Source organism: Thamnophis elegans, chromosome 13 (assembly GCF_009769535.1).
Source record: "Thamnophis elegans isolate rThaEle1 chromosome 13, rThaEle1.pri, whole genome shotgun sequence".
Lineage (NCBI taxonomy): Eukaryota > Metazoa > Chordata > Lepidosauria > Squamata > Colubridae > Thamnophis > Thamnophis elegans.
The window spans coordinates 47,190,940-47,217,854 of NC_045553.1; the positions used below are offsets into that span (position 1 = coordinate 47,190,940).

The 26,915-nt window shown below is 45.8% G+C and overlaps 1 protein-coding gene across 1 annotated transcript; it reads left to right on the top strand.

The window, feature by feature from the left end:
- The first annotated feature begins 3,260 nt into the window (after nt 1–3,260).
- MFRP (membrane frizzled-related protein) lies at nt 3,261–26,915 on the top strand. Its single transcript, XM_032228776.1, has 14 exons — nt 3,261–3,395; nt 5,785–5,926; nt 7,394–7,525; nt 9,559–9,787; nt 10,530–10,581; nt 11,769–11,992; nt 13,290–13,329; nt 13,527–13,746; nt 13,913–13,989; nt 16,123–16,271; nt 18,312–18,446; nt 22,922–23,025; nt 23,419–23,565; nt 26,059–26,915. The coding sequence occupies exons 1-14, from the start codon at nt 3,261–3,263 to the stop codon at nt 26,301–26,303; spliced, it is 2,031 nt and encodes a 676-aa protein (XP_032084667.1). The 3' UTR covers nt 26,304–26,915.

Genomic DNA, 26,915 nt, shown 5'->3' on the forward strand with positions numbered 1-26,915 from the left:
TCCCAAACGTTGGGCCCAGAATGGCGGGTTTGCACATTAGTAAAATTATAGAGAAGCAGCACCTAATACTACAGGACACATGCAATGTAAATGTGCAGTCCATTTATAATTTCTTGAGATAATTCAAGAAACTATAGAGAGAGTCCCAACTTACAACCTGTAGTGAACGTTTCAAGTTGCAACAGCACTGGCATACGGCCCTTTCTCACACTTACCACTGTTGAAGCATCCTTCCTCAGGGTCACGTGGTCAAAATTCATATGTTTGGCAACAGGGTTCGCCTTTATGACGGTCACGTGATCTGCTTTTGCGACCACCTGCCAAGCCAAGCCGATGGGGAAGCCGGATTGTCTGAACAGCTGCGTACCTAACTGCCATGATTCACTTAACGAAAACGGCAAGGAATGTTATAAAATGGAGCAAAATTCACTTAAGGGTCTCGCCTAGCAATGGGGTCACTTGTGGTCGTAAGTCCAGGCTTCCTTCTAAGCCTGTTTATTGCTGTGTGGCCTTGTATTATCTCTTCGGGCAGTGTTTCTCAACCTTGGCAACTTGAAGACGTCTGGACTTCAACTCCCAGAATTCCCCAGCCAGCATTCGCTGGCTGGGGAATTCTGGGAATTGAAGTCCAGACGTCTTCAAGTTGCCAAGGTTGAGAAACACTGTCTTGGGGGAAGCGACTTTACTCTTCTGAAGGGTTGAGGTAGTAGTCCAAGCTGAAGTGACATCCGATTGTCTTCGTCCCCTGCAGCTTGGCGCCGAGGTGGCGCAGTGGTTAGGATGCAGTACTGCAGGCCACTTCAGCTGACTGTTATCTGCAGTTCAGCGGTTCAAATCTCACCGGCTCAAGGTTGACTCAGCCTTCCATCCTTCCGAGGTGGGTGAAATGAGGGCCCAGACTGTGGGGGCGATATGCTGACTCTGTAAACCGCTTAGAGAGGGCTGAAAGCCCTACGAAGCGGTATGTAAGTCTAATAAATAAATAAATAAATAAATTTACACAAGCAGGTTTTTTTTTTTTTTTTTAAGTTTCCCCCTTTTCTGGAACTTGCCTGATCCTTCCCAGCGGGACACCCTGGCCGAGTTAATTGCCTCTGCGGCTCACCAAAGGTGAACTAGCCTCGGTGGGAAGATTACGGAGGCCGAGGCAGCCGGTGGGGGGGGGGGTTGCGGATTAATGATTGAAAAACAGAGCTGAGAGTCCGTAAGGAGCCGGCGTTCCTTCCCGAACAATTTGAGCAGGCAAACAAGGATCTCTTTGTCCTGTGCTTTGGAACGAGACCAGAACGGTTTTGCAATGGCTTCACGGGCCGCGTGGAATGTGGGCGTCTTAGCAACACGCCCGGTCCTGCGGAAAGAGCTGCCCTGGCAATGGCGCTTTTGACGCAACGGTTCGGAAGAGAGGTTTGGCACTCAAGGACGGGCAGGGACTCCTCAGCTTACGACCAAAGAGAATCTCTGTGGCTAAGCAAGGAGGCGGTTAAGTGAACCGCAGCCAATGTGGTGACCCTTCCCCCCCTCCCCGGGGTTGTTAAGCGAATCGCCTGACGTTGCTGTGAATCGCACGGGCGTTCGAGGAAATCTGGGACCCTCCCGTTGGTTTTGCTTGCCGTTGGGAGGTGGCTGGGAAGATCGGAAATGGGGCTCCCGCAAATACACGCACACCAACCCTGCGATGGTGTAACTGGTCAGAAATAGACGCCCGTTGTCAAGGGCCTGAACTGTGATCATGTGACAGATAGTCCTCGACTTAGAACAGTTCATTTAGTGACCATTCAAAGTTACAACAGCTCTGAAAAAAGACAATTTTTCACTATTCCTATTCTATTCTACTCATTCCACTGTACTCTAATCTTTATTCTTCATTGCAATATCTGTTCTGTTCTGTTCTGTGCTCTACTCTATTCTACTCAATATTGTTCATTCCAATATTCTATTCTATTCTATTCTACTCTATTCTATATTCTTCATTCCAATATTTGTTCTGTTCTGTTCTGTTCTATTCTATTCTATTCTACTCTATATTCTTCATTCCAATATTTATTCTATTCTATTCTATTCTACTCTACTCTATATTCTTCATTTCAAATTTTTTTTCTGTTCTGTTCTATTCTATTCTATATTCTATTCTATTCTACTCTACTGTATATTCTTCATTCCAATATTTATTCTATTCTATTCTACTCTATATTCTTCATTCCAATATTTATTCTATTCTATTCTACTCTACTCTTCTCTACTCTATTCTGCTCTACTGTATATTCTTCATTCCAATATTTGTTTTATTCTATTCTATTCTATTCTATTCTACTCTACTCTGCTCTACTCTATATTCTTCATTCCAATATTTATTCTATTCTATTCGATTCGATTCGATTTTCTTCATTCCAATATTTATTCTATTCTATTCTATTCTATTCTACTCTACTCTATATTCTTCATTCCAATATTTGTTTTATTCTATTCTATTCTATTCTACTCTACTCTACTCAGTTTGAAGAACGTGGCCACCCTGTTTTCTTTGTTTATAGAATCCTTCATGACACTCGCACTATATTTAACAGTAATCTACCCTGTGCAACTATTTCTCACCACCCCTTTTCTAGCATCCCACTATATATATATATATATATATATATATATATATATATATATATATATATATATATATATATATATATATATATATATATATATATATATATGTGATAGATAGATAGATAGATAGATATAGATATAGATATAGATATAGATATAGATATAGATATAGATATAGATATAGATATAGATATAGATATAGATATGTGTGTGTGTGTGTGTGTGTATCTATATCTATAATATGTATCCATTTCGAGAGAGTTTTTGCTCCTTCTGTTGCCCTGGTCTGGCTGGGCAGCACTGTAGCTTTAAGAGCCCCGTAGCCCATGCCAGGGCCTCTGACCTGGCGAAGTCCTCAGCTGAGTTGGATTAAGGCACCGGGGCGCCTGGTGGCTCTCATGCTCGCGCATTCTTTCATTTCCCAGCAGCTTAGCCAGTCCCTTCTCCCAAGGCTCGGCTGGCCAGGGATGGGCTGTGGTCTTGAAAGCAAGATGAGGGCTGGTTGGTTGAATTAACCCATCGCCTTCACCGGGAGGGCAAAAGGGCATCGATTTGCAGACCTCATCTCACCCTTTGGGGGATCCTTCACCAAGGAGGAGAACTTCTGGTCCGCCGTTGAATGCCCAGAGGTTCCTGGGAGAGCTGCCACTGCAGAAAGCCAGATGCCGCAGGAAGGGGGAACATGTGGCAGCCCCAGGCAGGCGGGGATCCTCTCCACGTATCCCCCAGCCTCCTTCCTGGCCATGAAGGACTTCACCAAGATCGACTTTCACCCAAAGGTGCAGAATCAAAACCAGGTAGGCGGAAGACCAGTTGTCTCAGGAGGCTTTGGGCTCCGTATCTCCACCCAACAGGGACCAGGGGACGTCCATTGTCCAATCCCTTGAGTGTTGCATTTTTGTGGCCATCATAATGACCTTTTTTGACTTCCTGGGGCACCCCCGTTAAAGACAGCACCCAAAGATTTTGCTTAGCCCCTTCCCCAAGTGGAAACTGCCTTTGGAAAGCCATGCTGGTTTATAAAAAAAAACCCATGCGCACATCTCTTTTCTTTCTCCTCCTGATTTTCAGTCTTCTGGCATCCTCACTTCCCGGATCTCTGGAAATTATTATTTTATTTATGGAGGGCTGCTCATCCCTGAGGAGGAAGGAGCCTTGTGGCGAGTAAGCACCTCATTACAAGCCAAGTTCCTTAAGAATATTGGATAAAATTTTGGAAATGGGTGCAAGAAATTACAGGAGAACAGATAAAATACAAAGCCGAAATCTTTCTACTGGGAATAGTCAAAGGGAAATATACAAAGAAAATTAAGTACATATTAATACATCTGCTAACTACAGCTAGAATAGCATTTGCACAATGCTAGAAACAAAATAATACCCCCCTCGGACGAATTAGTGATAAAAAAAAAACTTTGGATTGTGCAGAGATGGACAAATTAACACTGAAATTAAAAGATAAAGAAGAGTCGGAATATTATGAAATTTGGAACAATTGGTACAAATGGCTGCAAAACAAGAATAAAATTAATTAAGCCAAAAAACTATATATAAATATATATATAGAAGCAGTATGCTTCCTCCCATATTTGGGCATACCAGGGGTTGTGACACTAAATACATACCTATTTCCCTGGCTCAGCTGATAAAGGAGGAGAACCTTGTGGCTTAGTGGTTAACACAACTGCTTAATATGTAATACAGCACAGGTTCGAATCCCAGTAAGGGTATGGCTAGCTGATGAGAGCTAAATAGCTTGAAATAGATCTATACTAGTCTCCCTTTATTTATTTATCAGCACAAATGCAACATATATATATAGAACTGTGTATAAAGGTGTGTAAATATAGAAGCGAAATATTATATACATGTACAGGTATGATGACATAACAATGTTGATGTAATGACTGTAAGGTGTTGTAGAAGGGGAAAAATAATAAAAAATAATCTGCTAAAAAAAAGAAAAGAAAGGAAAGTCAAAGGATGATCAAAACGTTTGGCCTTGCAGATGTTTAACCCTAGATTCCAATTCCATTTCTGTCCCTGGCTGGAAAGCTACTGCGATGGCAATAAGGCGGTTAAGAGGGGGCAGATGCCCTCACGAACATTTTCACAACCCAATAAGTAAGTGTTGAATGTCCACTGGCCTTTGTCCAGTGCAAAAATTGGCCTTGTTTGTGTTTGGAGCAGTGGGAGAAGGCTGTGACAAGGCAGAGAGTAGGAAGAGCCTAAAATTTTGGAGGAGATGCCACCTTTGAGGTTCACCCTAATAGCATGGCTGAGATGGGGCAGTGGTCAAAGTCATTGCAACTTCAGGTCCAAAATTGTGTCCTTGGGGCTTTCGGTCTGATGCCGTAATCGTGATATGGACAAAAAGCCAGTTTGGTCTGGTTTGATTCGGCCAAGGCACCCAGTCAGAAACCAGAAGACAGTGAGTTCTAGTGCTGCCTAAGGCACAAAAACTGGATGGGTGACTTTGAGCCAGTCACCAGGCGACAGTGAGTTCTAGTCCCATTTTAGGCATAGAAATCCAGTTGGGCAACCTTATCTTAGCGCATGTGCCCAAAAGCTCGATTGGGCTAATTATCCGGGGAGATCTTATTTTTAGGGAAACAGGGTAGATTCAAAAATGCCCCACTTTCTCTTTCTTTCTTTCTTTCTTTCTTTCTTTCTTTCTTTCTTTCTTTCTTTCTTTCTTTCTTTCTCTCTCTCTCTCTTTCTTTCTTTCATATTTATTCTTATTGCACATTTTTTCTTTACATGTCTCTATCACATATTTAACAGATTTGTGGCGTTATTCATACAACTAGACTTAATATTCATATGTATACATTATATGCATTCTATTTCCAAGCTTTCTAACCCTATATACATTTCCATTTCTTGTTTCTATTGTTTATCCATTCATACCATTTCTCCCATACCGCATAATACTCCAAATCATCCTTTCCCTTTAACTCTTAACATGAGTTCGTCCATTTCTGCACAATCAAATATTTTGGGGATTATTAATCCCTCTGGTGGAATACTATCTTTCTTCCGATATTGCAGAAAAGCAATCCTTGGCGCCGTTATTATATGTGACATCAAGTATTCTAACTTTAGATTATGCTTCACCCTCAATATCCCCAGGAGTCTTATTCTTGGGAAAACAGATTTAAAAAAGCCCCGTTTTCTATGCCCCAGGAGACGGTCATCTTGTCTTTGCCATCGAATTTGCTGATGGAGTTCTCCAACCCCGTGTTTGAGGAGGACGCCGAGAAGCTGACCCAGAACCAGCCGGAGGAGGAGAAGGGCAGAGATGCCAAACTCACCGCCAATGGATTTGGTATCGATAAGTCCATGTTTTGGAGGGGTGCTAAGACGGTACAACAGTACCCAGCAGGATGGAGGGGGGGGGTGTCAGTTGGGTGTGAAAGTGAAGAGGCTGGACTAGAAAACCAAGAGGTTATGAGTTCAAGTCTTCTTTAGCCCAACACTCCACGCCAGGGAATTCTTGTTAGGAAAAAGGGAGCGTTGTGAATCTTGTCTTGAGTTGTCCTGAAGCAAGGATGGGATAGAAGAAATCTCTTAATTGTTACAGAGGAGATGGTTTGGGGGTGCATCACTCCAGGGTTGTTAGCTCACATTTCTGTTCTAATGGCGTTCCACAGCTTGGTGCTCTCCAGGTAGGATGGACTCCAACTTCCATCTCCCTGAGACAGAGGAATCCAGAGCTATGCTGCCCAGGGGGGTTGTGTGAATTTGTTCGAGTGAATGAGAAATATGGGAGCTGAAATCCGACAGCAGGCAGGCAGGCAGGGAGAGAGGAAGAAGGAAGGGAGGGAGGGAGGGAGGGAGGGAGGAAGGAAGGAAGGAAGGAGAAAGAGAGAGGAGGGGAACAAAGGGAGGGAGGGGGGAAGAAAGGAAGATGAAAGAGATAGGAGGGGAAGAAAGGGAGAGAGGGAGGGAAGCAGGAAGGAAAAAGATAGGAAGGGAAGAAAGGGAGGGAGGGAGGAAGGAAGGAAGGAGAAAGATAGGAGGGGGAGGAAGGGAAGGAGAGATAAGGAAGGAAGGGAGGAAGGGAGGAAGGAGGGAAGGAGAAAGAGAGAGGAGGGGAAGAAAGGGAGGGAGGGGGGAAGAAAGGAAGATGAAAGAGATAGGAGGGGAAGAAAGGGAGAGAGGGAGGGAAGCAGGAAGGAAAAAGATAGGAAGGGAAGAAAGGGAGGGAGGGAGAGAGGAAGAAAGGAGAAAGAGGAGGGGAAGAAAAATAGGGAGGGAGGAAGAGGGAAGGAAGGGAAAGAGATAGGAGGGGAAGGAAGGGAAGAAGAGAAGGAGAGATAAGGAGAAGGAAGGAAAGAAGAAAGGAAAAGCCTCCAAGCCTGGCAACATATTCCTCTGGATTTCTGAAACTATTTAGAGCAACATCTAAAAGGTCTTCTGCTCCAGTCTCACCTCCAGAGGTCCTTCTTAGCAATAGCAATATAGCAGTAGACTTATATACCGCTTCATAGGCCTTTCAGGCCTCTCTAAGCGGTTTACAGAGAGTCAGCATATTGCCCCCAACAATCTGGGTCCTCATTTTACCCACCTCGGAAGGATGGAAGGCTGAGTCAACCCTGAGCCGGTGAGATTTGAACCGCTGACCTGCTGATCTAGCAGTAGCCTGCAGTGCTGCATTTAACCACTGCGCCACCTTGGCTCTTTTAAGGCTTCTTGAGGCTATCACGAGAGGTCATCGGAACAGCTGGGGGGGGAGGGAGTGGGAGGTCGTAGGGGTACCATGATGGCCAACCTGCTTCTCCCTACCCTGCAGCTCAACAAGTGCAAGAGGAAGCCAGCAAGAAATTCAAGCCAGACTGCAAATTCTCCTGGCTTTGTGTGACCGTCCTGAGCCTTCTCCTCCTCCTCCTCCTGGCCTTGCTCGTGGGCATCCTAGTCACCTACCGTAAGTTCTGGATGGAGGGGTGGGGTCTCGGAGGGGCATTCCTGTCATTTAAGCCCATCCTGGGCCAATACGGGCTTGCTTTGAGGGTAGCTGGTGGTGGCCACCCTGATGTCGTCTCCCTGAAGCTAAGGAGGCAACAAAGGCAGGGCATCAGGGCTGGGTCTGCCCTTTGCTCCTTTCGTGCTAGTAAGACCCCGAAGGCCACGCACTTTAATTCTAAGAAGCCAACATTCTTCAACGCACAAGAGGAAATTATTTTCCAGGTCCAGGTAAGCTGAGAAGGCCTGTTCTCTTCATGTCAGCAGCTACATCGGACCTTCTGGTGGAGCTCAGCCTTGAAGAGACACCCTTGCTTCATCCATCCCATATGAGACGGGGTGGCTCAGGGGCTAAGCCGCTGAGCTTCTCAATTAGAAAGTGATTGATTCTAATTGAATCCGATTGATTCTAATTGAATCCGATTGAATCTGATTGATTCTGCCGAGTGATTAGTCGGCAGTTCAGCAGTTCGAATCCCTAGCGCCGTGTAAAGGAGTGAGCTCCCATTACTTGTCTCAGCTTCTGCCAACCTAGCAGTTCGAAAGAATGTAAAAATGCGAGTAGAAAAATAGGGTTCACCGACAAACGCACGCTGGACAAAAGCGTGCCGACGAAACCGCGGGGGAAAAACTGCGAGTTCAAAAGCGCGCCGACGAATGAGCGCAGAAGCGCGCCGACAACAGCGCGCCGACAGAAGCGCGCTCTAAACCTAACCCTAAAGGTAACCCTAAAGGTAACCCTAAACCTAACCCTGAACTTAACCCTAACCCTTACCTTAACCGTAATCGCGCTTCTGTCACCGCTCTTTTGTCGGCGCGCCTTTGTGGGCGCGCTGTCGACGTCGCGGTTTTATCGGTGCGGTTTTGTCGGCGCGAACCACCTTTGGTGGGAAGGAAACAGCATTCTGTGTGCCTTCAGCGTTTAGTCATGCCGGCCACAGAGACGTCCTCGGACAGCGCTGGCTCTTCAGCTTTGGAGCAGAGACGAGCACCGCCCCCTAGAGTCGGGAAGGACTAGCACATATGTGGGGAAACTTTCGCTTTCATTCTTTTCCTGGTCAATTTCTCTCTCTCTTTTTTTTTCTTCCCTGGAGGCAGGGCTAAAGCCCCCTCCTCTAAGCAAGCCCACTCTTGAGACTTTCCTTGGGCACAACGTGGCCAATGCCACCTTCGCTTCGGTCAGGAGGACTTCTTGGAAACCCATCTCCACCACGGCTCCATCTCAGCGAGAACTGCAGGAAACCACAAAACCAGGGCCTGGTGAGTACCAGTTACTGCTAACGCTGTTTCTCTAACCTGGTTTGTCTGGTCTGGGGATTTCTGTCCGTGGCGCTCCTTGATTGACGCTGGATCTCGTAGTGTCCAGCTTGAGGGCTTACTACAAGAGGAAAGGCAGACTTCTTCTACCTAGCCAATGCTGGGCTTCCTTGGATAAGTAGCCTAGATAGTAAACATATAGAACATGTATTCCATTCTTATCAATCAGCCTATTTTAAAATGTAGCTTTATATAGCAATAGCAATAGCAGTTAGACTTATATACCACTTCATAGGGCTTTCAGCCCTCTCTAAGCGGTTTATAGAGTCAGCATATTGCCCCCAACAACAATCCGGGTCCTCATTTCACCCACCTCGGAAGGAGGGAAGGCTGAGTCAACCCTGAGCCGGTGAGATTTGAACAGCCGAACTGCAGAACTGCAGTCAGCTGAAGTAGCCTGCAGTGCTGCATTTAACCACTGCGCCACCTTGGCTCTATATAACTGTATATAATTTCTTGAGTGGTGCGGTGGCCTAGAGGTGGGGCTCTTGTCTCACAATCAGGAGGCCGGGAGTTCAATCCTAGGTAGAAGCAAATATTTCTCTCTCTGGGCACGCTGGGAATATATATCTGCTGAACAAAACTCCACCCTGGCGACAATAAAGGCATCCGGCCATTCAAACACTCTGCTAGCTCCATTTCAGTTGCTTTGTTCTCTGCCTCCTCCTTCTTCTGCAGTGTGTGGAGGTGAACTTGGAGGCCCCGGGGGCACCTTCAGCTCTCCCAACTACCCCAATCCCTACCCGCATAATGCCCTCTGCTACTGGCACATCCAAGTGAAGTTGGGGATGGTGATTCAGCTGAAAATAGAAACCATGGATGTGGAGGCCTCCGAACTGTGCTTCTACGACTGGCTGGAGATCTACAAGGAGTCGGATAATCTCTCACTTTGGGACAGGAGCACCAGGTAGGTAGAAAGCCTTGGAGAGGAGGCGGCCTGGACTTGCCATCTGTGTGTCTATGTGCGTTTAGCTGGGGTCCATGAGATGGGATGGATTTTAGCTTCCTGTCGTGGTCCGCCAGTGGCCAGCAGAGCTGGCAGCAGATTCGGACAGTGAGGAGGTTGGGGTGGAACCAGTCCTGGAGTCTGGGGAAGGCTCTGAGGAGGGCTCTGTGTCAGAGGCAGAGAGGGGGCCAGGGACATATGCCAGTTATCAGCTGCCTTCAGAGTCAGACATCAATGAGGCAGAAGAACAACTGGAGCCTGTTCCCAGTGTGCGCATGCGCAGAGTTTCCAGACGAAGAGAACAGCTAAAGAACAGGGGTCGACTTGGGAGTGAGGCCACAGGGGGACGATGAATGGCCCCTCCCAGAGGAAATGAAAGAGGAGCGAAAGGGGAGTGGAGTTTGCAGGAGACAATTAGTTCTCTTCATTGGTTCGTGACTCTCCGAGGCTCCTTGCCAAGTTCTGCAGATCTCGGCCTGGCAGCTCTCCAAGCCGGATAAGGTCTGTGACTGTAAATCCCCCCTGGAAAGACTTCGCTGGCTGTGAACGAACAGAATTCACAGTCAATTAATAAGAGGGTTTTTTTGTCGGGATGAGAAGTTTGCTTCATGCTCTTGGGAAGCCTCGGTTAGAACACTTCCTGGATCCTCCATCCAGACGACTAAGACAAGCCAACATCCAGAAAGTATTTGCTTTTTAACAGCTTCACCAGTGAATTGGATAAGAGCAATGCAGAAAAACATATCCTGTATGAAGTACATAGAACAACCACTAAGGAAGATTATTTATTCTTGCTTATGGTCCCCCTGGTGGCGAGAGTTGGAAATGTTTCCTTACTTATTGATTTGTTCATTTTATTTTTATGCCGTCCAATCCCACCAAGGGCCACTCAAATTCTAATAAGGAACAAGCAGGAGGCGATTAACCTTGGTGTCCGTTGTCTCGAGTGGATGTCTTAATCTTTCAAACGTCATCGGCTTTTCTGCATTTTCCTTTTGAACCTTGTAAATCTTAAGAGGATAGTTTTTAATTGCTTTAAAAAACACCCTCTTGTTTACAAACACAATGAAATGATCAAGAATGCAATCCAACATTTCATCCAGTTTGGTGTTGTCTTTCTTCCTCAGCCCTAAAAATCTCACTTTGATTCCCAACTAACACTATTTGATGGATGGGGGAATCAGACCTCCAACAGCCAAAGGAAAAACGGAAAGGTTAAGTCGTTAAGTGAAGCGGTCACTAATGGAAACCACCGCTATGCTTAGGATCTTATTTCAGCTTTGTTGTACCGATCTGCGAAGGTCATAACCATGAGGATTGGTCATCGTGAAGTTATTTTTTTCAATATGGTCACCACTGTGAATGGTCACTAAACAAGGACTGTTCTGACCCCCCCTCGTTCCACACCAAAGCACACTCCGAGCCAGAGATAAATTACAGCATTTAATTAACAGACAAACAGGTCCTTGGCAGCAACCCAACACAGACAAGCTTGGGCAGCATTAAACACAGATAAGGCTTGGCAGCAATCCAGCCTGCCAAGCTCACACAATGTTCTCCGACATTCAATCCTGTGTTGACTTCTGCAAAGAGGGGCGTGTGCACAAGTAGCCTTTTTATAGTCTGGAGAGGAGCCTAATGACCATCAGCTGAGCACAATTACCTCCTGTAATTGCATAATTGTTCCTGATGCCTAGTAGCTCTTCGATGCCGTGCATCCAGGAACAACTCACTACTGGCTTCCGGCTCACTCTCCCTAGTCTCCTCCCCACTGGTCCAAGGCTCAGGCCCCTCCTGGTGGCCAACCAGCCTCTCTGCGCCCTGCTCGGAGTCGGAACCCTATCCAAGGTCCTCCACAGCCGACTCAGAGGGCCCCTCGCTGTCGGAGTCTGGTGGCAGCTCCAACGGCACCTGCTGGGCCACAACAGAGGACTATCTGTAGATATCGCTCCAGGGGGAAGTGGGGGTGGTGGACAGCTCCTTGATCCTTTGCTTATGTGGTGACTTTTGCAGGTATTGTGGCACTGTAGCTCCAGCGACTATCAACACCAACTCTAACCAGATTGTAGTTGGTTTTGTGTCCGATGATAATGTTGCTCCCTCGGGCTTCACGGCGAGGTACCGAGCCATCCTCCCCAGTGAAAGTAAGTTCCAGCTGTTTCCTGAGTGGGGATGAATTTCAGCCTGGTGGAAACTTGCTTTTGGGGTGGGAGGGAATTGGGGTTTTTTTTAACATGGTACCAATGGTTTTTCGGTCCCTAAAATAATGGTAATGACACGAAAGAGACTGGAACCAATTTCCAATGACATTTTAAAAAAATAAAATATAAATAAACAGTCACTGACCACGTAGAAGACAACAATATTTAAATCTGTAAGTGCAATAACATGGCCCAGTATGACCAGGGAAAGGGTGACAGCTAATCTCTCTGTTAGTCAAATAGGGGGGAATGGAAGACATATTTTTAGTATGGTTGATCTCTCAGTTACCCTACATTGATCAAGTGCTGTGCCAGCAGAAACAAAGTCTTAGGTGCTGCAGATTGTCAGCGATTTCCTTCTCCAGCACATGGATAAGTACATCTGGAAACATCTACCTACCTACCTACTCTCTTTCTCTCCCTACCTACCTACTGTATTTCTCTCTCTATTTCTCTCTCTATATATATATCCCTCTATCTATCTACCTACCTACCTACTGTCTTTCTCTCCCTACCTACCTACTGTAGTTCTCTCTCTATTTCTCTCTCTCTCTCTCTCTACCCCTTTATCTATCTACCTACTTACCTACCTACTCTCTCTCTCCCTACCTACCTACTGTATTTCTCTATTTCTCTCTCTCTCTCTATCCCTCTATCTATCTACCTACCTACCTACCTACTCTCTCTCTCTCCCTACCTACCTACTGTATTTCTCTATTTCTCTCTCTCTATCCCTCTACCTACCTACCTACCTACCTACCTACCTACCTACTCTCTCTCTCTCCCTACCTACCTACTGTATTTCTCTATTTCTCTCCTCTCGATCCCTCTATCTATCTACCTACCTACCTACCTAACTACTCTCTTTCTCTCTCTACCTACCTACTGTATTTCTCTCTCTTTCTCTCCCTCTCTATCCCTCTATCTACCTACCTACTTTTTTAAAAAAATGCCTCTTCAAAACCTTGGTGCGTCTTATATTCCGGTGTGTCTTATACTCAGAAAAATACAGTAAGTGTCCTAGAACAGGTTCTACCTAGAATAGGTAGAATAAAGACCGTGTTCCGTGAGCATCACGAGTGAAGTAATGATAGGATTGGTGCGTTCTTTCTTTCTTTCTTTCTTTCTTTCTTTCTTTCTTTCTTTCTTTCTTTCTTTCTATTTTTCTTCTTTTTTTCTCTTCCTCCTCCTTATTCTTTTCTTGTCCTTCTCCTCCTCTTTTTTCCTTGCTTATTCTCCTTCACCTTCATACTTTTGCAAAGCTACATTTCCCAAAGTATCTCAAAAAAGAAGGGAGCCAAGGTGGAGCAGTGGTTAGGGTGCAGTACTGCAGGCCACTTTAGCTGACTGTTATCTGCAGTTCAGCGGTTCAAATCTCACCGGCTCAAGGTTGACTCAGCCTTCCATCCTTCCAAGGTGGGTGAAATGAGGACCCGGATTGTTGTTGGGGGCGATATGCTGACTTTGTAAACCGCTTAGAGAGGGCTGAAAGCCCTATGAAGCGGTATATAAGTCGAACTGCTATGGCTATAATTGCAACCAGTTCTGAGGTAGACTGGATTTGCTCTGAACCTTTAATTCTATTTATTCCAGAGAACTGCTCCTGGGACGAATTCTTCTGTGACCAGGGACTTTGCCTCTTCCCAGCCTTTGTGTGCGATGGTCACCAGGATTGCCTGGACAATAGAGATGAAGCCAATTGTAGTGCCAAGCATACAGGTATGGAACCCATGCAAGCAAGAAACATTGCTGTGCCTCTGCCTTGCATGAGGAGGAGAAGAAATTGGAAAAAAATAAAAAGATGGGAGGACACTGCAAGTATAATCAGCCAAGTGCCAGTAAGGTAAATCCATGACCACCTATGGTGTTGGTTGTCTCTTTCCAGGTTGTGGTGGGACCTTGACCAGCTTGGAGGGACAGTTCTTCTCCCCAAACTACCCCAAACCATACCCACACCTACAGGTGAGTGAAGGCCTTTTGAGGTGGCCAAGCCTGGGCCCTGGGGACTCATTTTGCCCCAGAAATCCCACCTCCCAGCTCTATCACTGCAGCATTAAGTTGTCCCCCTTTCTGGGGAAGCCCGGCCTCTAAGGATTTGACCTGGCACGTAGGTAGGTAGGTAGGTAGGTAGGTAGGTAGATGATAGATAGATGGATGAGAGAGATGAGAGACAGAGAGAAAAAAAACAGATAATTAGAGATGATAGATAGATAGATAGATAGATAGATAGATAGATAGATAGATGAGGAGAGAGAGAGATGAGAGAGACAGATTAGAGAGATTAGAGAGATTAGAGAGATTAGAGAGATTAGAGAGATTAGAGAGATTAGAGAGATTAGAGAGATTAGAGATAGATAGATAGATATGGATAGATGGATAGATAAATAGATAGATAAGAAAGATGGATGGATGATGAATAGATGATAGGATAGATGATAGATAGATAGATAGATAGATAGATAGATGAGGAGAGAGAGAGATGAGAGAGAGAGATTAGAGAGATTAGAGAGATTAGAGAGATTAGAGAGATTAGAGAGATTAGAGAGATTAGAGAGATTAGAGAGATTAGAGATAGATAGATAGATAGATAGATAGATATGGATAGATGGATAGATAAATAGATAGATAAGAAAGATGGATGGATGATGGATAGATGATAGGATAGATAGATAGATAGATAGATAGATAGATAGATAGATAGATAGATAGATAGATGAGGAGAGAGAGAGATGAGAGGGACAGATTAGAGAGATTAGAGAGATTAGAGAGATTAGAGAGATTAGAGAGATTAGAGAGATTAGAGAGATTAGAGATAGATAGATAGATATGGATAGATGGATAGATAAATAGATAGATAAGAAAGATGGATGGATGATGGATAGATGATAGGATAGATGATAGATAGATAGATAGATAGATAGATAGATAGATAGATAGATAGATAGATAGGGAGAGAGATGAGAGAGACAGATTAGAGAGATTAGAGAGATTAGAGAGATTAGAGAGATTAGAGAGATTAGAGATAGATAGATAGATAGATAGATAGATAGATAGATAGATAGATAGATAGATAGATAGATAGATATGGATAGATGGATAGATAAATAGATAGATAAGAAAGATGGATGGATGATGGATAGATGATAGGATAGATGATAGATAGATAGATAGATAGATAGATAGATAGATAGATAGATAGATAGATGAGGAGAGAGAGAGATGAGAGAGACAGATTAGAGAGATTAGAGAGATTAGAGAGATTAGAGAGATTAGAGAGATTAGAGAGATTAGAGATAGATAGATAGATAGATAGATATGGATAGATGGATAGATAAATAGATAGATAAGAAAGATGGATGGATGATGGATAGATGATAGGATAGATAGATAGATAGATAGATAGATAGATAGATAGATGATAGATAGATAGATAGATAGATAGATAGATAGATAGATAGATAGATAGATAGATAGATAGATAGATAGATAGGAAAGATGGTTGGATGGATGATGGATGGATGGATGATAGGATAGATGATAGATAGATAGACAGATATGGATAGATAGGGATGGAAAGATGGATAGATAAGAAAGATGGATGGATGAATGATAGGATAGACAGACAGATAGACAGATAGGATAGGATAGCTAGATAGAAATAGAGAGGTAGAGAAAAATTTTGAGTCTGAGAAATTTTCACTTGGAAATTTAAACCTTAGTGGTTTAAAGAAAAATGGGCCTCCTACAGTGATGGAGTCTGAGTAAGGAGGAGAGAAAACTGCCCCATTCGCAAGATCCTGTGGTCGAGGCAGAGCAAACCCTTCCATCCCAACTCTCTGGTGGATTCATTCTTCATGTTCAGGTGGATGAAGATTCAAACCAAAAAAAAGAAAAGAGGCCCAGTTCCCATGATTTTGAGGTCTTTGTCTTCACTCCTGTCTTCCCCCAACCAACGACACGTCCGTGTTCAAAGAAATCTAGGGGGAGAGAAGGTTTGGGACCCAGATTTCTACCATCCCTTGTGACACCCCCATCTTAGCATGGAGCTCCGTATCCTCCTCCCTCCACTCATCTCCTGGACTTCTTCTCTTCCAGATTTGTCTCTGGCACATCTCCGTCCCTGTGGACCACGTGATCCAATTGCAATTCTACAACTTCAGCCTCGAGTCCCACAAAGACTGCAATTTCGACTTTGTGGAGGTCTACGACAGTGCCGCCATGGGGGCCGGCAGCCTCATGGGTCGGTAAGCTGGACCCTTTTGCACACACACACACACACCAGTGCTGGGTTTCAAAAATTGTTCGAACCTACTCTGTGGGTGTGGCCTCCTTTGTGGGAGTGGCTTGCCGCCCATGTGACCGGATGGGAGTGGCTTGCCGCCCAGGTGACCGGATATGAAGATGCCGACGACACTTGTCAGAACCACCTTAAATGACCTCGCACACAGCACTGGCATGCATAAGAATGTGATGTAAACTTGTTTTTTAAAAGGCATCTTTGGTTTGCGTTAAAACAACTTCAACACACGCAATGTTCTGATTGCGCCACAAACGCAGGAGTCATCCTTACCTTTCACAGAGGCACTGAGTTTTATAAATATGAGCATGATAGTGTAGAATAATCATATCCAAGGACCAGTGGTGGGTTTCAAAAATTTTTGGAACCTCTTCTGTAGGTGTGGCCTGCTTTCCGGGTCCACTGGTGGAACCTCTTCTAACCGGTTCGGTAGATTTGACGAACCGGTTCTACCGAATAGGTGCAAACTGGTAGGGACCCACCTCTGACACACACACACACACTCCTCCTCCTCCTCCTCCTCCTCCTCCTCCTCCTCTTCTTCTTCTTCTTCTTCTTCTTCTTCTTCCTCTTCCTCTTCCTCTTCTTCTTCTTCTTCTTTCTTCTTCTTCTTCCTAGGATATTCCCACAGGTGCAGGGTCCGCTTTTCGGACTGTTGAATGCCATTTTGCACACTCAGCTACATCTCCATGGTGACTTGCATATCTTTGTTGATGATGTCTTGCCATCTCTTGTTTTGGATGCCCGCGATGTCGCTGGCCATTGACTTCTAGCTGGTAGGCAGCCTTGGCCACAGTGGAAGGTGTTGCTCTCTGGACATAGGTATCCATAGCAGGGGAGTCGGCCTTCTATCATCTTCTGTATAATTGGTGCCACACCAAAATGTTGTCGAATGGTGTCGTTTGTGATGTGGTCAACACACACTCCTTATGTGCTCCTTATGGAATAATCCAGATGGGCATGCTCACTCCAGGTTCTTGGTTGCATTGATCCCTAAGGAAGAGAAGAGAACAGAATTTTTTCTTGACTGGACACACAAGGAATTTGTCTTTAGTGCATAACTTCTCAGGGTACATAAAAGGACAAAATACATTCATCAAGAACCATAAGGTACAACACTTAATGATAGTCGTAGGGTATAAATAAGCAATCAAATCATACTAGGAAACAATCCATATAAATCTTAAGGATACAAGCAACAGTCCTGCAGTCATAAGTGGGAGGAGATGGGTGATAGGAACCATGAGAAGACTAATAGTAACAGTAGTGCAGACTTAGTAAATAGTTTGACAGTGGGGAGGGAATTATTTGTTTAGCAGAGTGATGGCGTTCAGAGAAAAAAATGGTCCTTGTGTCTAGTGGTCTTGGTGTGCAGTGCTCTATAATGTTGTTTTGAGGGTGGGAATTGAAACAATTTATGTCCAGGATGCGAGGGGTCTGTAGATATTTTCTCAGCCCTCTTTTTGATTCGTGCAGTTTACAGGTCCTCAACGGAAGGCAGATTGGCAGGAATTGTTTTTTCTGCCGTTCTGATTCTCCTCTGAAGTCCGTGTCTGTCTTGTTGGGTTGCAGAGCCAAACCAGACAGTTACGGAGATGCAGATAACAGACTCAATAATTCCTCTGTAGAACAGAATCAGCAGCTCTTGGGGCAGTTTGAGCTTCCAGGAAGAAAGAACATTCTTTGTGGTGCTTTTTTGATGACGTTTTTGATGTTAGGTATGAGATAGGATAGAACCTAGAAATTTGAAGGCCTCTACTGTTGATACTGTGTTGTCTAGTATTGTAAGAGAGGTGGTAGTATGGGAGGATTTCTCCTAAAGTCTACCACCATTTCTACGGTTTCGAGTGTGTCCAGTTCCAGATTGTTCCAGTCGCACCACGAAGCTAGTTCTTCAACCTCCCATCTGTATGTGGATTCATCGTTGTCTTGAATGAGAGACCCATCACATTTCCAGAACTAAGTGTGACTTCCCTGCTCTCTGCAGGTTCTGCAACTCCAATCCGCCTCCAGTGTTGACTTCATCCCAACACGTCATGACCATCCTGTTTGTGGCTGACGAGGAGATTGTGGATGATGGGTTCTTTGCTGTCTACCGTGCCCACAACCTGAGTGAAAGTAGGTAATGGTGGCCCCGTTGAGGCTAAGCGATGCAGCTCAGTCATCTGCTCACCCCTTGCCCCCAAGAAGTGGGGTAGACCTGACCTGGAATGGGAAGCTAAGCGGGGTTAATGATTGGACGGGCAGCTGCCCTGGGAAATAAACCGAAAGAAAACAAAAAAAGAAATGCAGGAAGAAGAAAAGAGAATATTTGAAGCTCAGGATGGATCTTTGAGGTCCTTGATGCTCTCTGAGCTTGGTGGTTTTCTTGAAGACGTTTCATTATCCAACTAGGTAACGTCATCAGTACTAGAAGGGAGGGTGGTTGAGGAGGAGGGGGAAGAGGAGGAGGAGGAAGAGGAGGAAGAGGAGGAGGACTGTGGGGTCCTTGATGCTCTCTGAGCTTGGGGGTTTTCTTGAAGACGTTTCATTATCCAACTAGGTAACGTCATCAGTACTAGAAGGGAGGGGGGTTGAGGAGGAAGGGGAAGAGGAGGAGGAGGAGGAGGAGGAGGAGGAGGAAGAGGAGGAAGAGGAGGAGGACTGTGGGGTCCTTGATGCTCTCTGAGCTTGGGGGTTTTATTGAAGACGTTTCATTATCCTTCTCAACCCCCCTCCCTTCTAGTACTGATGACGTTACCTAGTTGGATAATGAAACATCTTCAATAAAACCCCCAAGCTCAGAGAGCATCAAGGACCCCACAGTCCTCCTCCTCTTCCTCCTCTTCCTCCTCTTCCTCCTCCTCTTCTTCCCCCTCCTCCTCAACCCCCCTCCCTTCTAGCACTGATGACGTTACCTAGTTGGATAATGAAACATCTTCAATAAAACCCCCAAGCTCAGAGAGCATCAAGGACCCCACAGTCCTCCTCCTCTTCCTCCTCTTCCTCCTCTTCCTCCTCTTCCTCCTCCTCCTCTTCTTCCCCCTCCTCCTCAACCACCCTCCCTTCTAGTACTGATGACGTTACCTAGTTGGATAATGAAACGTCTTCAAGAAAACCCCCAACTAGGTAACGTTATCAGTACTAGAAGGGAGGGGGAAGAGGAGGAGGAGGAGGAGGAGGAAGAGGAAGAGGAAGAGGAGGAGGACTGTGGGGTCCTTGATGCTCTCTGAGCTTGGGGGTTTTCTTGAAGACGTTTCATTATCCAACTAGGTAATGTCATCAGTGCTAGAAGGGAGTGGGTTGCTTTCTGTTAATATATCATAGATTTCCCTGTCAGCATTGGTGGGAATATTGGTTTCTTATGGGGTCCTTGGTGTTCTCTGAGCTTGGTTATTTTCTTTTTTTTTCAAACAAGTTTTTATTTTATTTTATATTATTTATACATATCAGTGTGTGACTGGTGGGATACCTGGGTATCCTCCATTTCAGTACAAATAAGCATAATATTGTTACTCATAATTATTACATTTCATTCTCATTTTTCATGTTGTTTACACATAACCTTACTACCACCCTTCAATTCCTAAAACCTCCTTCTTATTCTTTTAAATATCTTAATATGTTAATATATACTGTAGTTTTCGGACTATAAGACGCAGCGGTGTATAAGACGCACCAAGATTTCGAAGAGGTAAGTAAGAAAAAAACGTTTTCGTCCTCCCCAGCCCTCAGGAGCACTCGGCAGGCTTCAGTAGGGCTGGGGGAAGGCAAAAAGGCCCCCATTTTTTTTGCAAAAATGGAGGCGTTATTGCCTCCCCCCAGTCCTGCTGAAGTCTGCAAAGTGCTGCTGGTGGATGGGGGAAGGCAAAAAATCCTCCGTTTTTGCAAAAAAAACAGCCCATTTTTCACCTGTTTTTCACAAAAACAGGACACAGGGGTGGGGCTTTGGGAGGCCAAAAATGGCTGCATTCTGTATATAAGATGCACCAACATTTCCACACTCTTTTAGGGGGTGGGGAAGGTGCGTCTTATACTCTGCAAAATATGGTACATATACTATTATTCCCCTCTTATTTCCGTCTCTATTTTAACCAGCCTGGTTATTTCTTGCAGACGTTTAATGACCAAAGTAGGGAACAGTATCAGTACACTGACGATGTTCCCTAGCTGAGCCATGAAACATCTGCAAGAAAACAACCAAGCTCAGGGAGCACCAAAGATCCTCCCCTTTTCCTCCCCCCTCCATCAATTATTCGGGTGAGCCAGCCAAGCAGAGAAAGGCTGGACTTCATCCAGGTCTCACGAGAAGCATTGTGGTCTCTTGTTCCCAAGCTCTCTTCTTTTGGAGGCAGAACACAGTTTTGGTTTCTTGATTCCTGTAATTAGGGTTCCATTTTTCCCAAGCAAACTGAAAAGACCTTCTGAGAAGTCCTCCCCATCCGCAAGATGTGTGGGGTTGTGTTTATACAAGCAGAAAGATTGTGTATCCAGTTACATAATTGGGTAGAAAGACAAGACGGTGTTTCTCAATCGTGGCAACTTTTTAAGATGGGTGGATAAGTTCCCAGCCTTGCTGGCTGAGAAATTCTGGGAGTTGTGGATGTATGTATGGATGGAAGAAGGGATAGAGGGAGGCAGGGAGGGATGGATGGAAGGAAGGAAGGAAGGAAGGAAGGAAGGAAGGAAGAAAGAAGAGATAGATGGATGGATGGATGGATGGATGGATGGATGGATGGACGGATGGAAGAAGGCATAAAGGGAGGGAGGGAGGGAAGGAAGGAAGGAGAGATGGATGGATGGAAGGAAGCAAGGAAGGAGGGAGGGATGGGAGGATGTATGGAAGGAAGAAGGGATGGATGGATGAAGGAAGGAAGGAAAAGGAAGGAAGAAGAGATGGATGTATGGAAGGAAGGAGGGAGGGATGGGAGGATGTATGGAAGGAAGGAGGAATGGAAGGAAGGAAGGAAGGAAGGAAAGAAGGAAGGAAAGAAAAAGAGATGGATGGAAGGAAGGAAGAAGAAATGGATGGATGGGTGGATGGATGGAAGGAAGGAGGCAGGGAGGTAGGAATGGAAGGAAGGAAGGAAGGAAGGTTCAAGGTTCATTTTATTTATATGCCGCCCTATTCCCGGCAGGAAGGAAGGAAGGAAGGAAAGAAGGAAAGAAGAGATGGATGGATGGATGGATGGACGGAGGGAGGGATGGGAGGATGGATGGAAGGAAGGAAGGAAGGAGGAATGGAAGGAAGGAAGGAGGGAAGGAAGAAGATGGATGGATGGATGGATGGATGGATGGGATAGGTGAATGGATGGGTGGGTCAGTGGGTGGGTGGAGGAAGGAAGGGATGTCATGTTGGACAGATGGATAGATAGATGGATGGATAATGGTGCAAATTTTGATACAGACGTTGCACAATCTCAAAAGCACCAAAAGACACCTCCAAGTCTCAGCAGGATTTTAAAACTGACACCGCCATGCTGCCTCCTCTGCCTTCACCCCATCATCCTTGCAGTGATACAAAGCCTTCGATATAAATGACCAAAGGGGCAGCTGAACAACACACGAAAACGACAGAAATCATTAACAAAGAAATGACCTAAATTGGCCTCTTCTCTGACATTCTCTTGAAGGCGTGTTGTTGCATTTCCTTCTGTTCCTTCTTTCTTTTAAGCATTGCGTAAACCTCCTGTGTCTTCCACTACATTAACCTAAACGTTGGAAGAAAGCCACAGCAGAAGTTTCAAAGGTGTAGTTCACGTGGGCAGGTGATCTAATCAGACCAAGTGTTCATCCTTCTGTAAACTGCGGCCTAGAATCCGGCTTTGAGAGAGACTAACGTTAATTTTTAACTTTCACGCATGGCCGCTTCTCTGGCAGGCCAGCATCTAAACTGTTAGTAAATCACTGCTTTGAGCAGCTGGCTTCTGCAGGACCTCAAGCCGAGATTAAGGAGATAGCAGTCTCGCATCAAGAATCTTTGACTTCAGATCGGTGGATCTAAGTGAAGTGTTGGGAAGGGAGCACCTGTGAAGTGTTTCCTGGCCAAGCTGGGACCAACAGGTTGTCCGAAGGCAGAGCTTTGTGCCTGTGCTATTTGCGGTGCATTTTTCCAGATGTTCTGGTTGTGTTGTTTTTTTTTTCAACTGAAGAATTGAGGTGGCTATTTTCAAGAAAGGCCCAAGAATAATCTAGGTTTCTTCTGGGAATCTCTGGCTTCCTTCAAAGAGAAAGGCCAGAAATACAATGTGGGAAGAGTAGACATCCACCATCTTAAGCGGTGCTCCTCAACCTTGGTGGCTTGAAGAATGATGGACTTCATCTCCAAGAAGGCATCTTCTTAAGCAGGGTTTCTTAACCTTGCTGGCTTAAAGATGGGTGGACTTCTTCACCAACTTAAGCAGTGTTTAACAGCTTGAAGATGGGTGGACTTCAACTCTCAGAATTCCCCAGCCAGCCCTGAATTCTGAGAGTTGACCTTCAACCATCTCCAAGCTGCCAAAATTGAGAAACACTGATCTTGAAAGTCCAAGGAATTCTTTTCTCTAAATTCTTCTCTCTTTTCCTTGCCCCTCACCCCATGCAAGAGACATGTGGACCTCTGGAATTTGTCTGCAGGAATGGCGAGTGTGTGGCCCAGGAGTTTGTGTGTGACAGCTGGAGGAACTGTCCGGATGGAAGTGACGAAGTCAACTGTACCAGCATTTCTTCCACCTCAGTGGGTAAGTAATGTCCCCTTACATGGACCAAGCTCCCTTCGTTGGCCAATTTGCAGAACTACTCATCGCAATGCCCGCAGTTCAGATCTCACCTGTGATCTCAACCCAACTTCCTAGGTGAGTCAACCACACTCTTCCCCATCCAGCCCCCCCCCCCCATCCTCCTTTTTCTCCTGGCCTTCAGCTGGTCCCATGACGTTGAGGAGAACCTAAAAACCAACCTGAGTCACCAACAGGAGACCAGATGTGGGAATTTTGGAGAACAACCCACCTCCATTTTCCACAATTTTTTTTGTTTTGAGTAGTCTTCTTCCCCCTGAAAGCAGAGGACAACTCAACTCTTTACCATTGTATTCTGGTTACTCTCTGAGATGTTGCCTTCTCTCCCACCACTAGCAGAGGCCGCCTGCGAACCGATAAAGATAGAAATGTGCCAAGGTCTCAGCTACAATTCCACCTCCTTCCCCAACATCTGGCTGATGATCCCCCATCAGCAGAATGCTGAGGAGCTGCTTCAAGACTACATGGTGAGGCTCAGGGCAGGCGCGAGGCTGGCCAGGGGGGGCAGAGAGAGGGGGGAAGAGGGGTCAACCCTTGGGAAGAAACTCCACAGGGTGGGCATTGCATGGGGAGCAAACCCCAAACTTCCATCCCTATCAACACATGGAGGAATCAGGGTTAATTTCCCATTGCATGATTAGATACCAAGAACTGGGTGGAATTTTCACGTTTTGCTACTAATACGTGCATGAGAATGACTTCTGTACAGCAGGTGTATGAGGAGGCGGCCTGGGCGGCCAGGGTCAGCGTCAAGGCAAACTGAGAAGCCCCCGGGGTCACCCCTCGGTCTGCTGTCCATTGCAGCTAGAAATCTCAAAGACAGCCAAGGATGAATGTTTGTGTTAGCGTTCCAAATATCATGCAGAATTAAATCAGAGTCCAAGGCAAAAGTATGCTTAAAGTTCCAATTTAATAAGGCAGGCATGTTGGCATCGTGCTGTGGGGATTCCAACTCTGGAAGTGACATCAGAATCCCACCCAGTTAAAAGTTCACGATCTTGGCCCCCCACACCCACAGTCCATCCCATGGTCCAATCTCCTTCTTCCACGCTGACATCCACACCCGGCTGCTTCCGGTCAGGTGCAAAGGTTCGGGAGACAAAAGATGACCTTGAGCTTCTAGGAAGGAATTTTTTATTTGGAAAACAACACATTCTACCCTTTGCTAAATCCCCCCCCCCTTAATAAGAGTGTGGCAGGCCAAAGATTCTTAAAGGAACCGCTGCAGGCCTGTCAGTTTGTCTTGTAGCCAGCCCAGGTGCTAGATCAGCCCTCTGCAAGCTCGCCCAAAGTTTCGTGCACCGCTCACTGAAGTGCGCTGCTTGAGCTCACGGCTCACCCTGGGAGTCCTGCCTACACTCCCAGGGAGGGAGGGAGGGAGGGAGGGAGGGAGGGAGGGAGGGAGGAGAGCGTGGCACGACAAAACCACGCTCGACTAAAGCGCACCCGATTAAACCACGTCGCTGACGTCATCAACAGGGCGACAACAGCGAGCGCGGAGAAAGAAGGGCGCTTTAAATAGCGCTTTGAAAGCAAGCCGATTCAACTTAAGGTAAGGGTTAGGGTTAGGTTTAGGGTTAAGTTAAGGGTTAGGATTAGGTTTAGCGTTAGGTTAAGGGTTAGGTTTAGGGTTAAGTTAAGGGTTAGGATTAGGTTTAGCGTTAGGTTAAGGGTTAGGTTTAGCGTTAGGGTTAGGTTAAGGGTTAGGTTTAGGGTTAGGTTTAGGGTTAGGTTTAGGGTTAGGTTTAGGGTTAGGTTTAAGGTTAGGGTTAGGTTTAGGGTTAAGTTAAGGGTTAGGATTAGGTTTAGCGTTAGGTTAAGGGTTAGGTTTAGCGTTAGGTTAAGGGTTAGGTTTAGGGTTAGGTTAAGGGTTAGGTTTAGGGTTAGGTTTAGGGTTAGGTTTAAGGTTAGGGTTAGGTTTAGGGTTAGGTTTAGGGTTAGGTTTAGGGTTAGGTTAAGGGTTAGGTTTAGGGTTAGGTTTAGGGTTAGGTTTAGGGTTAGGTTTAAGGTTAGGGTTAGGTTTAGGGTTAAGTTAAGGGTTAGGATTAGGTTTAGCGTTAGGTTAAGGGTTAGGTTTAGCGTTAGGTTAAGGGTTAGGTTTAGGGTTAGGTTAAGGGTTAGGTTTAGGGTTAAGTTAAGGGTTAGGATTAGGTTTAGCGTTAGGTTAAGGGTTAGGTTTAGGGTTAAGTTAAGGGTTAGGATTAGGTTTAGCGTTAGGTTAAGGGTTAGGTTTAGGGTTAGGTTAAGGGTTAGGTTTAGGGTTAGGTTTAGGGTTAGGTTTAGGGTTAGGTTTAGGGTTAGGTTTAAGGTTAGGGTTAGGTTTAGGGTTAAGTTAAGGGTTAGGATTAGGTTTAGCGTTAGGTTAAGGGTTAGGTTTAGCGTAAGGTTAAGGGTTAGGTTTAGGGTTAGGTTAAGGGTTAGGTTTAGGGTTAGGTTTAGGGTTAGGTTTAGGGTTAAGTTAAGGGTTAGGATTAGGTTTAGCGTTAGGTTAAGGGTTAGGTTTAGGGTTAGGTTTAGGTTTAGGTTTAGGTTTAGGGGTTAATTTTAGGTTTAGCATTTACAGCGTGCTTTTTTCTCCGCGCTGTTGTCACGCTGTGATGACGTCAGCTACACGGTTTCGTCGAGCGCCCTTTAGTCGAACGCGGTTTTGTGGTGGAACCGAGGGAAGGACTGGAGCTACTAAACAGGCAGCCAAGCTAAGTGCCTGAAGGACCCCATCCTATCAACGAGCGGGAGTAATTGCTTCAGCGGGCCGTATCCGGCCCAGGGGCCGTAGTTTGAGGATCTCTGATTTAGTGCAATATTTTTAAAAAATGCAAAAATGCAAAGGTTCTTCTGCGGACCACCAAGATTTTCTTGCGGACCCCCAGTTGGTGAGCGCTGCTCTAGGAAACCTCACGAATGACCCTTCGTTGGTAGCGTTGGTCCCTTGAGAGCGTAGCCCAGGAATTCCTAAATTCCCAGCCCCTGACTGAGTCCGGCCCTCTCTTTTTCAGGTGCTGCGGGATCTCAGGTGCTACCCGTTCCTGCGCTTGCTGATCTGCAGCCTCGTCGTCCCCAAGTGCATCCCGGGAGGGGGCACCTTGCAGCCCTGTCGCTCCGTGTGCCTGGGGGCGGAGGAGCACTGCCGGAATCCCCTGGCCCACTTGGACATCCTCTGGCCCTTGAACTGCAACATCCTGCCCGACTCCGCCAACCCTCTGAAGTGCTTCTTACCTTGAGGAGCCCCCCACCCCGTGCCCAGTGCCCAGACGAGGAGGAAGGGAGGGAGGACCAATTGGAGGCAGCCAGGAGAAGTCCCAGTCCATAAGATCCTTTGATCCGTTCATCTCGCAGGGAGCCTTTACCGGTTGAGCTCGAAAATATCTCCGGGGAATTCCTCCTCCGTTGAGTCTCCTTCTGGGCTCCACTTCTGTCTCTGTCGAATTATAGATTGCAAACAGATCGAGGGATCTCTCTGTCCTGGAATTCTAGGTCGTGAAGTTGGAAGGGATCTCAAAGGTCATCTAACCTAACTTCCACTAAGTCATCTCTGACAGATCACCATTCGAGGTCTGAAGATCTGCGGCCATGGAAAGCTCAACACTTCATTGGCCAGCCTTCTACCCTTAGCTGAGGGTTGCGCAATCGGAACGTCCCTCTTCATCTCAACTCCCACGGATTCTGCAGGCAGATCTGTGAACTAAAAACTAGGACTGTGGTGGAGAACCAATGGCACGCGTGTCCAAAGTGTCCCGTGAAGCCATGTTGGCTGGCATGCGCAGAGTTGCCCGATCCTCCTCCTGGTTCCTGACACGCATGCGCATGTGATGATCAGCTGATTTTTGCACACA